The sequence below is a fragment of the Microcaecilia unicolor genome, chromosome 12, assembly GCF_901765095.1.
Source record: "Microcaecilia unicolor chromosome 12, aMicUni1.1, whole genome shotgun sequence".
NCBI classification, from domain to species: domain Eukaryota; kingdom Metazoa; phylum Chordata; class Amphibia; order Gymnophiona; family Siphonopidae; genus Microcaecilia; species Microcaecilia unicolor.
Genome location: NC_044042.1, coordinates 69,025,451 through 69,038,195, shown reverse-complemented (window position 1 = coordinate 69,038,195; position 12,745 = coordinate 69,025,451). Strand labels below are relative to the sequence as shown.

The 12,745-nt window shown below is 44.2% G+C and overlaps 1 protein-coding gene across 1 annotated transcript; it reads right to left on the bottom strand.

Annotated features, from left to right (window-relative positions):
* Positions 1-4,607: 4,607 nt before the first annotated feature.
* Positions 4,608-12,402, bottom strand: RPL19 (ribosomal protein L19). Its single transcript, XM_030221164.1, is given in 6 exon segments — positions 4,608-4,791; positions 7,756-7,866; positions 9,651-9,771; positions 9,914-10,036; positions 12,295-12,352; positions 12,354-12,402. Coding segments are annotated over 6 exon segments (585 nt in total). The 5' UTR covers position 12,402; the 3' UTR covers positions 4,608-4,667.
* Between the last annotated feature and the right edge of the window lie 343 nt (positions 12,403-12,745).

Genomic DNA, 12,745 nt, shown 5'->3' with positions numbered 1-12,745 from the left:
ACTCATATACTAATAGCAAAAATGCACAGGAAGTGAAAGAATCCCCTTCCAATTGAAAGGAAGGTCTGGAATGAGGACATATAGAATGAAAATGAAAGGATCACCATATGTTGAGCGTGGACTGAGACACACTGGCCTTTAATTTTACCGGATCTCCCCAAACCTCATATCATGTCATGCCTCCTTCCTCACTGAGATGTACAGAGATGAACAGACGCACACTCACAAGATATGAATGTGGTATTTGCAATCTGGATTGACCCCATCTGAAAACAGGATGGGGACTCTTGGCCTTTCCCATTATGGCAACACTTATGCCCTTATGGCAAAAAATGCACAGAAAATGAGTGAATCTCCTTCCAAGAGAAAAAAACTCTGGAGAGAGGAAGAATAAAATGAAAAAGAATAGACTTGGAAAATACCTATTACGGAAAAGGTGGTGAATTTGTGCCACAGGAGACAAGACTGTACCTGACGTCAAGAAAGCTTGAAACAAGACCCTAAAATCTGTAAGGAAGAGAAAGGGATAGCAGATGTTATGGATGGTCATACTGGACAAAACCAGAATGTTTACCATGTGCCCAGGCTGAATAGATAGAGGAAACAAAAATACAAGTAGATGGCGTGAGGATCTCCCACTATCCTTAAGTGGGAGAAAATGCAAATTGACCTGATAACTTTACTCCCTAAGTGGACATATATCTTGTAAGTCCTAGAAGAAAACTAAGATAACACATGAGAAACTCCAAGACAGTTGGAAAGTAGAGAAGACGTGAATAAAACATGCCTTCTAGAGCATCTGAGAAAACTGGGTGCTCGGTAGACAGGACTGAGTCTCCTAGAATATGAGAACCATCTGAACCATGTAGCCTATGCAGCTGTCATCTGCTATGCCAAAGAGAACGCATAGCCATGAAAGAAAATTGCTGAAAGGAAGTAAGACCTTATGTCTAGAATTGCAAAGTACGCAACAATTGAGTATCAGACAATGTATTTCATTGCACATGGCATCTGAACCATATAGCCTAGGCTCTAGAGAACGTTTGTTAAGATCTTAAAACACTGTATAAGAACATAGCCACGGAGGAAAATTTCCTGAAAGGAATTAAGATCTTATGTCCAGCATTGTAAAGTACCAAACAATGGCACCTGAACCAGATAGCCTATGCCATAGAAAATGTTTGTTAAGTTCTTAAAACACTGTATAACATCATAGCCATAAAGGGAAATGCTTGAAAGGAACTAAGATATTATGGCCAGATTTGTAAAGTACTAATTAATTGACTATTAGACAATGTAGTCCTATTCACCAGGAAATAAGAAAGACACAGAGTGACACACACTGGACCTCCATAAAAACTGCGCTAGACAATAGCAAAGACCTTTCCTCCAAACATCACACACAAGGGAAAGGAATAGGAAATTGGTTATTTTGGAGCTGAGATATAATTTAATTCGCCCCATTGTCTAAAACAGAGAATTCCCGACTCAGCTGCACTTTGAATCGGAGTCTTGCCAAGAACAAAGAAATCGCCAACTGAGCTGCACTTTAATTCACAACATTGCTAGCAACCAAAAAGTCCCTGACAGAGAAAAAACAGAGGGAAAAACAAAATGAGCGCCATTCGCATCGTAACCTTTCGTTTTTTTTTTTTTTTTTTTAATAGCTTGAAAAATACATGTAAAAATTAATTGCGGGGAAAATATACTACCAATTGCCCCAACTACCGGAGAAACAATATCTCCTTTCCATTGCACAAACAGCCAAACGCAGTAAAAGCAGAAAAACGCTACCGCGTCAAGGGAAATTGCAGCTGCAGGCAAAACAATGGCGGCCAAGCGTGCCAAAATGAGAAGAATAAAGTTCGGGGGAGAAAACCACTGACCAGACCGACGAAGAAGCAGGAAATCCGTGCCGCTGTAAACAGATAACCTCCGATGCCGCACAAAACATGGTTTAGCCTCTGGCCCGACAGGAACCATCAATACAGCTCCCAAGCTATACAGACCTGTCCAAGAGCGAGCACGCGCTTAACAGTTCGCGCCTTTTTTTTTTTTACAACTACCGCCGCTAACAACGCCGGATAGCAGAGGAAAAATAATGAAGATAACAAAAAAACGCCGATTAAAGTCACAGACGCTGACTTTTCACTTTTATTTATTTATTTATTTTTTAAATAGCTCCGCCAGAAAAGAAAATAAAGACTCTTCAAACAGCATAAGACAGAAGAGCTACCTGCTCGTTATAAGACTGGGGAAAGCAAAAACTACTTCCTTTAAATTCCTTTCATTTGAATTAATTTTTTAAATTTTCTTTTACTTGATTTAATTCTTTAAAAACAGCTGCCTATTAAAAGTGGCTGCCTCTCCCAAAGACGGTACACCTTTCCAGAGAAAGGGACAGCCCTTCCCTGCTAAGCCAGGGAGATGGGGAGGAAGGGGGGTGGACTCGAGACACCCGAGTTTAACACCCCAGAGGCTGTCAAAGAAAGAAAAGAAACCCTGTCAAGCCTCTAATTTCGATTCCAGGCACAGAAAAAGTATTATAAATATATCTGTAATATCTTATAGAGAAAAAGAGAGAGAGAGACTAATGGGCTCACTTCCTACCTGCTGGGAGACTGAGAAAATACTGGGGCTAAGGTCACATGGCCAGGGCTCCTATTGGCTCTCTAGAGTCAGAGTTTTTTCTCAGTCTCCACCTGCTGGTAGGCGGGCACAACCCAACAGTCCAATCCTGGTCCGGTCCGGAGGGATGCTAAGGAATGGAGGGTTAAGTGACTTGCCCAAGATCACAAGGAGCAGTAGTGGGATTTGAACCGGCCACCTCTGGATTGCAAGACCGGTGCTCTAACCACTAGGCCACTCCTAGTACTAGGTTACTATGAGATTTTAAAAGCACTTACACAGTTCCATAGTAGTAGCGCTTTAGAAATGTTAAGTAGTAGTAGTCTGTGCTTTGAAAATACACCTCGGGGGGCTCATTTTCAAAGCACTTAGCCTTCCAAAGTTCCATAGGTTTCTATGGAACTTTGTAAGGCTACGTGCTTTGAAAATATGCCTTAATACTGTAACCTAAGGCTCTGTGTGTGCTTTGAAAATGAGCCCCATTATCTCAGAAACTTTTTTCTTTTTTAATCTTAAGCCCTACTACTACTTATTTCTATAGCGCTACAAGGCATACACAGCGCTGTACACCATACACAAAAAAGACAGTCCCTGCTCAAAGAGCTTACAATCTAGATAAGACAGGCAGACAGACGGAACAATTAAGGGTAAGGGAATAAAGAGGAGAGGATAAAAGGACAGGGCAAGTGAGCAGTGGTTAGGAGTCAAAAGCAGTGGTAAACAGGTGGGCTTTAAGTTTGGACTTGAAAACTACTACTATTACTTATTTCTATAGCGCTACATGTGCTAAACTGCATGTTGGTAAACCAGGAATTTTAGAACCACTGAGCAAAAGGGCCAACTCCCCACTTTGCTAATCATACATGATCACCAGCCAGCCAACAGATGTACAAAGAAATAGAATCTGAAATCCATGCTATGCTGGTACCTATTTTGATCAACCGTATGCAATACTTTTATGTTACACAGACCAGGACTCTTTGGCAACCCACCTGCCCCCCCCCCCCCCCCCCCCCCCCGGGTGGGGGTCCTGTGTGGGTCTGACAGCCAAAGAAAACTGGCAGGGGAGGAAGTTGTAGTAAGGAAATGCTGCTTATCAGCTCCTCCTGCAGGATGAGGAGCTGGAGAAAAGACATCTGGTTTTGGCTCTCACCTCATCCCCCAACACACATTTCTGACAGCAGTTGCTTACCTCTGCCTTGGGAGCCATTGAATATATTTAAGAGGGCCCCCTCCAGAACATATGGGGCCTGGGCATGTACCTAGTTTGCCTGTGTCTTAATTTTGCCCTGACAGTACAGGCAAGCAATGGTCTTTGTGTACTGATGAGGAAGGCAGCCCTGGAGATGCTACTGCACAGTTCCACTTGCAAGGGATCGCTGTTTGAGTTGACACTGTGGATGTGTATAATTTGCTGCTCTGTGTTTCTTTTTCAATAAAAAAAAATGTAAAGTAAAAAGCCTAAGAGAGTGGCAAAGGAGTAGAATTTCATCTAATAACCTGCATGCACAAAGTGGGGTGTTCTATCCAGAGGGCCACACACCTGATTCCACAATGTTCACCTACATACAAGCCCTGAGAAGTACAGAGGCCCAGGCCAGTGCAAATTAAGATCCAGATTCATTTTAATGGACTATTATGTTGCAAAGACATGTATGCATGCATGAAAAGTGAATAAATTCCACCTAGCAGAATTAAAATTTTATGTTCAATTAAACCTTTTCCAAACAGAGGCCTGGGTCAAATGGTCCTGCCTGCATACAGATTAACAGAGAACCACCACAACACACACCCAACTACACACCACACTAAAGTCAGTGTTATGTATATAGGTAGGTAGCTTTGTGGTTTGTAGTCACTAGGTAAAACCCCCTCCCACCAAAGAAAGGAGGCCAGCTGGTTATCAGACCCCACACCTAGTCTACCTGGCCTGTATCAGATTCACACCAAGCTACAGAGTGAACAAGAGACACATAAGCTAGAGCCTGTATATCTCTTTATTAAGTCTGAGTTATAATTATACTACATGACATCAAGAGTTATTTCTTGGTCTCCTCCTCTTTGGAAAGTGTCTTTATAATCTCCTCCTTCTTGGCCTGCAGGCGTTCTTCACGGCGCTTACGTGCCTCCTTTGTCTTGGACCTGCGAGCCTCAGCCTGGTCACTGCAGGATTAAACAAATTATTCATCAAATGCACCTTGAACACCAATACCTGCAATCCCCAGAATATTCTGGAACCAAGAAATGCAAATAGACTGACCTGGCATTAAAAACATACAACCACTGAGAAGCCCAAGACAACCGAGGATTCAAATTTCTCACATCCCAATCTTGCTGTTATCAAAGCATTTATCATCTCTCTGCTACCCAGAAGTCACTACACTAGAACTCAAACATTTATGCTGACATCATCCAGTTCTGAATTCCTCTGGACAGAACTTGGAATTGTGAGAGTAAGCACAAATAAAATGTCAGATTGAAAACTGGATGATAAACTGAAGGGAAACTGGGTGGGAAAGTTATCCTGCCCAGTTAGCTTATCAGGGCCTGAATATCAAGGGACAAATTTAGGCATTATGGGGGTCGATATTCAAAGCAATTTAAATGGCTACAAATGACTCTTGTTCTGGGCTACCAGAGCATATTCAGCAGCACTGTTAGTGCCTAAAGCCAAAACCAGCTACTTGGTGGGTGCCGAGAGGTACAGTCAGCACTTAGCTGGTTAAGTTCCAGTACTTAGCACTTAACTAGCTCAGATAACTGCATAAATAGGACAGTATAAAACAGAGTTCCTATCTTCAGGCAGTTCATCACAGCTGTTAAGTGCTGAACATCAGCACTAAACAGGCTATGCTTTGTTTTATCTGACCCCATATGCCCAGAAATGCAATGCTGGAGGCTAGATATGGCCCAGTGTGACAGGGTGTATGTCCCACCATGAGGCAGGGGAAACCCCCAACCCTGAAAAAAAAAAAGCCACAACTAGACCATACAGAAGGACAACTTGGGTATAGCCCCGTAATCCACTCAGTTAGTGTGAGGGTATTGGGACCCTGCGTGGAGCGGTTGTAGCTTAGAAGGGAAGACGACATGGGAGGTGGTAGGGGTGAGGACAATAACCCTTCTGGGGTCTAGTAACACAATTCCGAGTGCTGGGAGAATACCCAACTGAACTAAATTAAGCATAGGCAGATGGCAGAGAACTTTGGCTTGCCCACAAGACCCAAGAAGAGGGGAATAGGACCCTATTAGACCCAAGAGGGGCAAGGGTGGGAATATTGGTGCCCCCAGGACTGCACAGAGCCCAGAAGTGGGTGTACTATTGAGGGTCTTGGACTCACCCGAATTAAAGAGGGGGACTCAGATCAAGACCCGACAGCAGGGGTATCCAGTGGACTGGAGACTGATCTGTCCCGTCTTGGAGGTGAGAGCTCCTTTGGCTGGCATATTGTTGGATTATTTGACCTTTGACTGGATTACCCTGGACTAACCTTTTCTTGGATTATTTGTGTGGTTGGACTGTTTGCTGGATTACTGAGGACTGCAGTGGACTGAACCTTGGCTGATGGAGCTGGTCTATTGTGGACAATGGTGGATACTCTGCTTACACCTGTAGGTGGTGGATGGACAGTGGTGGATACTCAGCCTACACTTTGGGTAGGCAGCAGTATCACACCCAGCACTGAATACTCAGGCATAAAGCCAGCGGCAGAGAAAACCAAAAACGCTGACTGAATATCGACCCCTAAGAGTTTAGGGTGATTAAGGTTACACAGTCAAAATCCCACGTTAAGTGTGCTGTTCAGAAATCTTTACGGAAACTTTAGGTAAGAAGCCTGAGGTCTCTTTTGGTCCCAGGGTTTTTAGACACTAGTCCAAGGGTTTATCCTTTAAAGCTCAGGCTTAATAATTGTGTTCACTGCTCTTCTGAAAAGTGTGCCTCACAATTCGTACTGGTTCAGAACACTGCCACAAGGCTGATTACCCATAAACCTTGGTGTAATTGTACATTTCCTCACTTCCACATGCATTCAAACTGGTTCCATTCAGAGAAAAAGGGTTAAGATATTAAGCCCTTCAGGACTATTTTGGATTACTTAGACAAGTCATGTTATATAAACTGACAAACATTACATCAAGCTGGGGTAAAATGTGTTCAATTCTCTCCTACATAAGTATTGCCATACTGGGAAAGACCAAAGGTCCATCAGTCCCAGCATCCTGTTTCCAACAGTGATCAATCCAGGTCACAAGTACCTGGCAAGATCCCAAAACAGTACAATATATTTTATGCTGTTTATCCTAGAAATAAGCAGTGGATTATTCCCAAGTCATTTTACTAATGGCTTATGGACTTTTCTTTTAGAAACCTATCCAAACCTTTTTTAAATCCCACTAAGCTAACTGCTTTTACTACATTCTATGACAAATTCCAGTTTAATTACACGTTGAGTAAAGGAATATTTTCTCTAATTCGTTTTAAATTTACTACTTTGTAGATTTATTGCATGCCCCCTAGTCCTAGTATTTTTGGAAAGAGTAAGGAAGTGATTCACATCTACCCGTTCCATCTCACTCATTATTTTATAGACCTCTATCATATCTCCCTTCAGTCGCCTTTTCTCCCAGCTGAAGAGCCGTAGCCGCTTTAGCCTTTCTTCATAGGGAAGTCGTCCCATCCCCTTTATCATTTTCATCGCCCTTTTCTAATTCCACTACATCTTTTTTGAGATGCAGTGACCAGAATTGAACACAATATTCGAGGTGTGGTCTCCCCAATTTCTGGATTTTCAATTTGTCTCAACATGGGCCAGACGCTTGTGTGGTTCTAAGGCTCTGCTGTCACTATGATTTGGAAATCACTTTCCATTACTTAAGTAGAATACTTGGCTCTTTTTAAAAAGATGTTACTAATGGGTAAGTATTCCAGATTAGCTTCCTTAGGTTTTAATTCCATTGGTTGAAATGTATAGATTATAATTGTAATTTTAATATATCTTGGCTGTACCCTGATGCACAGAACGTTTATAGATATGGTACCCCCCCACCCCCCAAAAAAAACCCACCCCAAACCCCAACACAGATTTTCCCCTCTGAGCAAAGTAGAGCATATGGCACAATACTTACGCCAGCAACTTCTTACGGGCCTTGTCTGCCTTTAGCTTGTGGATGTGCTCCATTAGAATGCGTTTGTTCTTAAAAACATTCCCTTTAACTTTCAGATACAGGCTGTGATACCTGGGAGGGAAGGAGAGTTACTGGAGTTATACTGAACCCCATCAAAGAATGGCAATTAACAAGATCCAGAGCAGTAAACTCCATCACACCACAGTGGGGACCGTATTCATCACCTCAGCTGATGTATGATAATACTTACTCCTAAGAGAACTGTGCACAGAAGTTTTGAAGAGTCTGCACACCATATTTAAAAACTAGTAAAAAGGCCTGTTTCTGTAAGGAATGGAACGGGCACTACCAAGGTTATCCTCCCCCCCCTCTCCGTCGCTCTCTCCCTCTGTCCCCTCCGAGTTCCAGGCCGTCCCTCTCTCTGTCATCCCCGAGTTCCAGGCCTGCCCACCCTCCCTCCCTCCTTCCGAGTTCCAGGTCCCCCTCCCGCCGAGTGGTAGCCCAACCTGCAGTGTTACCGCGAGGTCCGGCAGCAGCAGTGAAAGGCGCGGCGCTTCAACCTGCGTTTTTCCCTTCTCTGTCAGCTGTCTGTGGTCCCGCCCTCATTTCCTGTTTCGGCAAGGGCAAGACCAGAGGCAGAGCTGAGAGAGAAGGACCTGAAGGCAGGTTGAAGCGCAGAGCCTTTCAGTGCTGCCGCTGGACCCCGAGGTAATACCGCAGGTCGGGCTACCATTCGGCGGGAGAAAGGGAACGTGGAAGGAAGGGAGGGAGGGAAGTCCTGGAACTGGGGGGGGGGAACAGAGAGAAAGAGGATGGGGGAGGGGGGACAGAGGCGGAGGGAGGGGCGGCCTGGAACTCGGGAGGGAGGGACAGGCTGGAACCTGGAGGGGAGGGACGGAACGCTGATTGACAGGGGACGTCGCTGACATCATGCAGGTGGACGGGGAGCGCTCACGCTGAGTGTCGCCATGGGAGCGTGCAGAACACTGTCATGCACGTTCACTGACGTCAACAGGTGTTACACAATTAGGCACAGCAGGAACCTAGATGTCATGAACACAGGCATCCAGACCGATGGAACGTTGGAAGTGCAAATTATTATATTATGCATTATTTGTAGTATTTCTGTACAGAATTTCCCCACCCTAAGGTCTGAAAGTCCCTCCTGCCTTTTCTCCTTCTCAGGCTCCAGTCTACTCTGTCCCATTTCTCATTCCAACTGCAGTTCTCTCGCCAACTCCCACCAAGACCCTTAATTCTGCCCCCAAAGTCTTCTCCAGACTGCAATACTCTCAACTCATTATCCTACCCCTTATTCTTCCTCCCTCAGGCACACCCCTTCACGTCTTATCCTTTCTCCTCCCCAGCTATCATTATATCACTCCCCCTTCATTCCCATAGCACACCCTCAAGCTTGATCTCCCCACATTAGTGGCACACAGCTTCCTCTAGCCCCTTTTTTCTTGCCCCCCCCCCCCAGCACACTCACCTTGTTTGGCCCCCCTCCCTCCATAGCACACTCACTTTGCTCAGCCCCCTTCCTGATTGCACATTAGCTGCTTTCTCTCCCCCTGTCCCACAGAAATGGTGTGGCAGGAGAGGTGAACTGCTGCACATCGGGCCACTGCCTCCTCCTCTGCCAGCTTAGGCCTGACCATTAGGTGACCTACAAGGAAGCCCACAAAGTTCACCTAAACAGCCAAGAGTAAATACTTCAAGAGAAACAGGTCTGTTACAGCTATTTTTTGCCATGTCAGAGAGGGAAGGCAGCCCTATCATATAAAATATCAGAATCTTATAACTGCTTGTTGAAACTGAGTCTTCCAATATACTAAGGCTGAAGGTTGTGCTGTGTTCATTTGTCCCCTTTACTGGCATAAGCTCTAGTGGCTTACATGTGACGGTCAATCTTTTTGGACTCCCGATATCTGCGCAGCAGACGACGTAGAATTCTCATCCGCCTCATCCAGGCCAGTTTCTCGGGCATACGAGCATTGGCTGTACCCTTCCTCTTACCTAAGTTGGGAGAGAGGTATAGGTTCATCAACTAGCATGTACTTGGGAATAGGCAGGTGCCTACTTCATTTTTTTTTTGGGGGGGGGGGGGGGGGGGAGAGACACACAAAGCAAAGTTGCCGCTACGACAGGTTCTGCTCACCAATGCCCATGTGTCTGCCCTTTCTACGTGCCAAGGTGTTTTTCCTGCAGCGAGCACGGGAGTGAACAGTCACTGGTTTACGAATGATCAGACCATCTTTAATCAGCTTTCGGATCTGCTGACCTAAAAAATAATTTTACACAAATCAAGCCCAGAAGAAACAAGCAAAACACCTGAGGATAAATCTAATACTTTTGTGTCAAATTGGGACAAAATCCAATGTCAGAAGTACACTAGTACTCCCTGCGAGAATTCTGTGCAACTGCACGTTCCAGAAATTGCAGACTTCTGTGCCGACACCAGTAACGGCAGCTCTCCTCTATCGCTAATCTTCAGAGACCGTACAGCCCCACAGTTCAAATGACACACAGGCGTAGCATGGCAAAGGGAAAGGACACAGCCCAAAGTACAGCCCTTCACCTTCTGTTGCTGCTGTGATTGGGGTGGGGGGGGGGGAAGAGTTGCAGGAGCAAGGGGAGTGTACCACATGAGGGGGGGCACTAAAGGAAGAAGGAGGGTTGTTTACTGGTCAGGTTCAGAGGAGGGGCAAGCAGGCACCAGGGAGGGGTGTGTGTGCAATGGAAAGAGGATCTCTGAAGCAAGAAATGGCAAGTGTGGGTATGTAGTGTGGAGAAAGAAAGATTAGGGTATATGCATGGGGGGGGGGGGGGGCAGAATAGGAGGTCTTGCTGGGAGTCAGAGGGAAAGAGAACCAAGGGGGCATGGAAGGCAGAGGAAATAAAGAGAAAATTGTGGTTTGAGCAAGATGTATTGGGGGAGGATGTCAGGCCTTATGATGGGGGAATTCTGTACTAAAACATTACAAATATTGTGCACAGAATTTTCCCAGGAGTACACTGAACTCAGGCAGTTACTGTAGTGAATTAAACGAAGCAGAAAGCAGCACTTGTACATGCACAAGTACTACTACCTAGAGCCCATCCAAAAATCAAGGATCAAAACCATTTAGAAGTGCCTAAGTATGGATGTCACTAACCAAATCACCACTGGCTCCCGCTGACAGCATCAGACATGACAACACAAGAAGCCTTTTAATGAACATCTAAGTGTGATCAGTAGAAACACAGAAGACTGTAGACCAGCCACAGCTGTATATACAATTATTATTTAGAAGTGCAATCTGAGTGCTTGTATTTCTGTTAAGACATCTGTCAGATGGACCTAACTAGATTGTGAGCCTGCTAGGGACATAAAAAATACCTGCTTTGATTACTTATGTATGACAGAGAGGCAGTATATCAAATTCCTTCCCCTTTGAATTATTGTGGGACCTTATTAGGGGATGCTGGATGTAAACTAAATAGATCTTGCACTTCACTCAGAAGGGTGGAAGTCGATGAATCTGTCTTGGATAAAGATGATATTCTTACCTGCAGTCACTACGACTGGCAGCCAGATTTTTTAACCTTAGCAGCCAAAATAACTGAGCAAAGTGGTTTGTCTTTATCTGCCATTATCTATGCTATATATGGTTGAAAAAAAACAGGGAACACTAACTATATGGGTCAGGCAGTTAGTGTTAGCAAGTTTTAATAAACTATAAACAGAGTGATCAGATCCTTCCCTCATAAGCAAACCAGACCAGAGACAAGCCCCCTGCCACTCACACCACAACTAGAGCAGCTTAGCATTACTACCAAAGATGAGAATGACACGGGGACAAACCTGTCCCTATGGGTTCTGTCCTCTTCTGCAGAAGCCTCAATACTTATGATTTTATATTTAAATCTTTTTACTAAAGTATAAAAACAATATGCTATGCAACTGGTGTTTATAAATCACAAATAGGAAACAACAACGAGCAACTATAATAACCCCCCACCACCCTTCCAACCCCAACAATAGCTGACTTCAACTACCCCAAGCAATCTTAATCCACGATATTAAAATGTCAAGGGGTAGAATATACAACCTGTTCTGTATACCCAAGGGTAGGAGAAATATGCCCTATGAAGCACTGTTATGATATTTGAATCTGTGGATTAATAAGTCATCAACAATCTCAGGATTTAGTCTAGCTCTTCTGTCTTCCACAGTCCTTCCTGCAATAGAAGATGTCTTCTTAGAAGATGTGTTGGTAGCAGGAAATGTACAGGATCTCCCATGTAAATTTTGCTAGTTGTGGGCAGCACGTTTACTTGTTTTTCCAAAAAATCAAAATATCATTGTCTGCATCACTCAAATAAAAATAACAGTCCAATTCATTAACAAGCTTCAAAGTAGAAAATGACACGATCTGTCCCCATATCCCATTATCTACACCAAAGCTTAGTCTCAAGGAAGACCTGGGAGCAGGTGTATACACAAACCTGCCTTTATTCTAACACAGGGAATAGTCATCTATGTGTATCTGTACTTACGCGAGTTCGCATTGGCAATCTCATTTGTTTCATTAGGATCCAACCAAACCTTTTTTTTTACCACAGCGTAGCACGCTGGAGGCGAGTCTCTTTTGAAGCCGGAGCATACTGTGGGACAAGAAAAGAAAGATGAATTACTGGGACCTAACTGGAACAAGGAAGGGGTGGAGGAGAGCATATTGTGAAACCTAGATGACAGATCAGGTATCAAACTTTGATAAAAGTTAAATAGTTTAGCTCTGGCCTTTTCAGTACAATTCAAGGTACCTTACAGTCCGATACAGTTGATATTTATTCAATCTATAAGTTTATAACTAACTTCCAATATACATAAGCGAAGGGACGGGGGGGGGGGGGGGAGGGCTATAGGCTAAGGAGACATAGAGGCATATTTTCAAAGCACTTTGGGAGGCTAAGTTCCATAGGTTTCTATGGAACTTTGGGAGGTTAA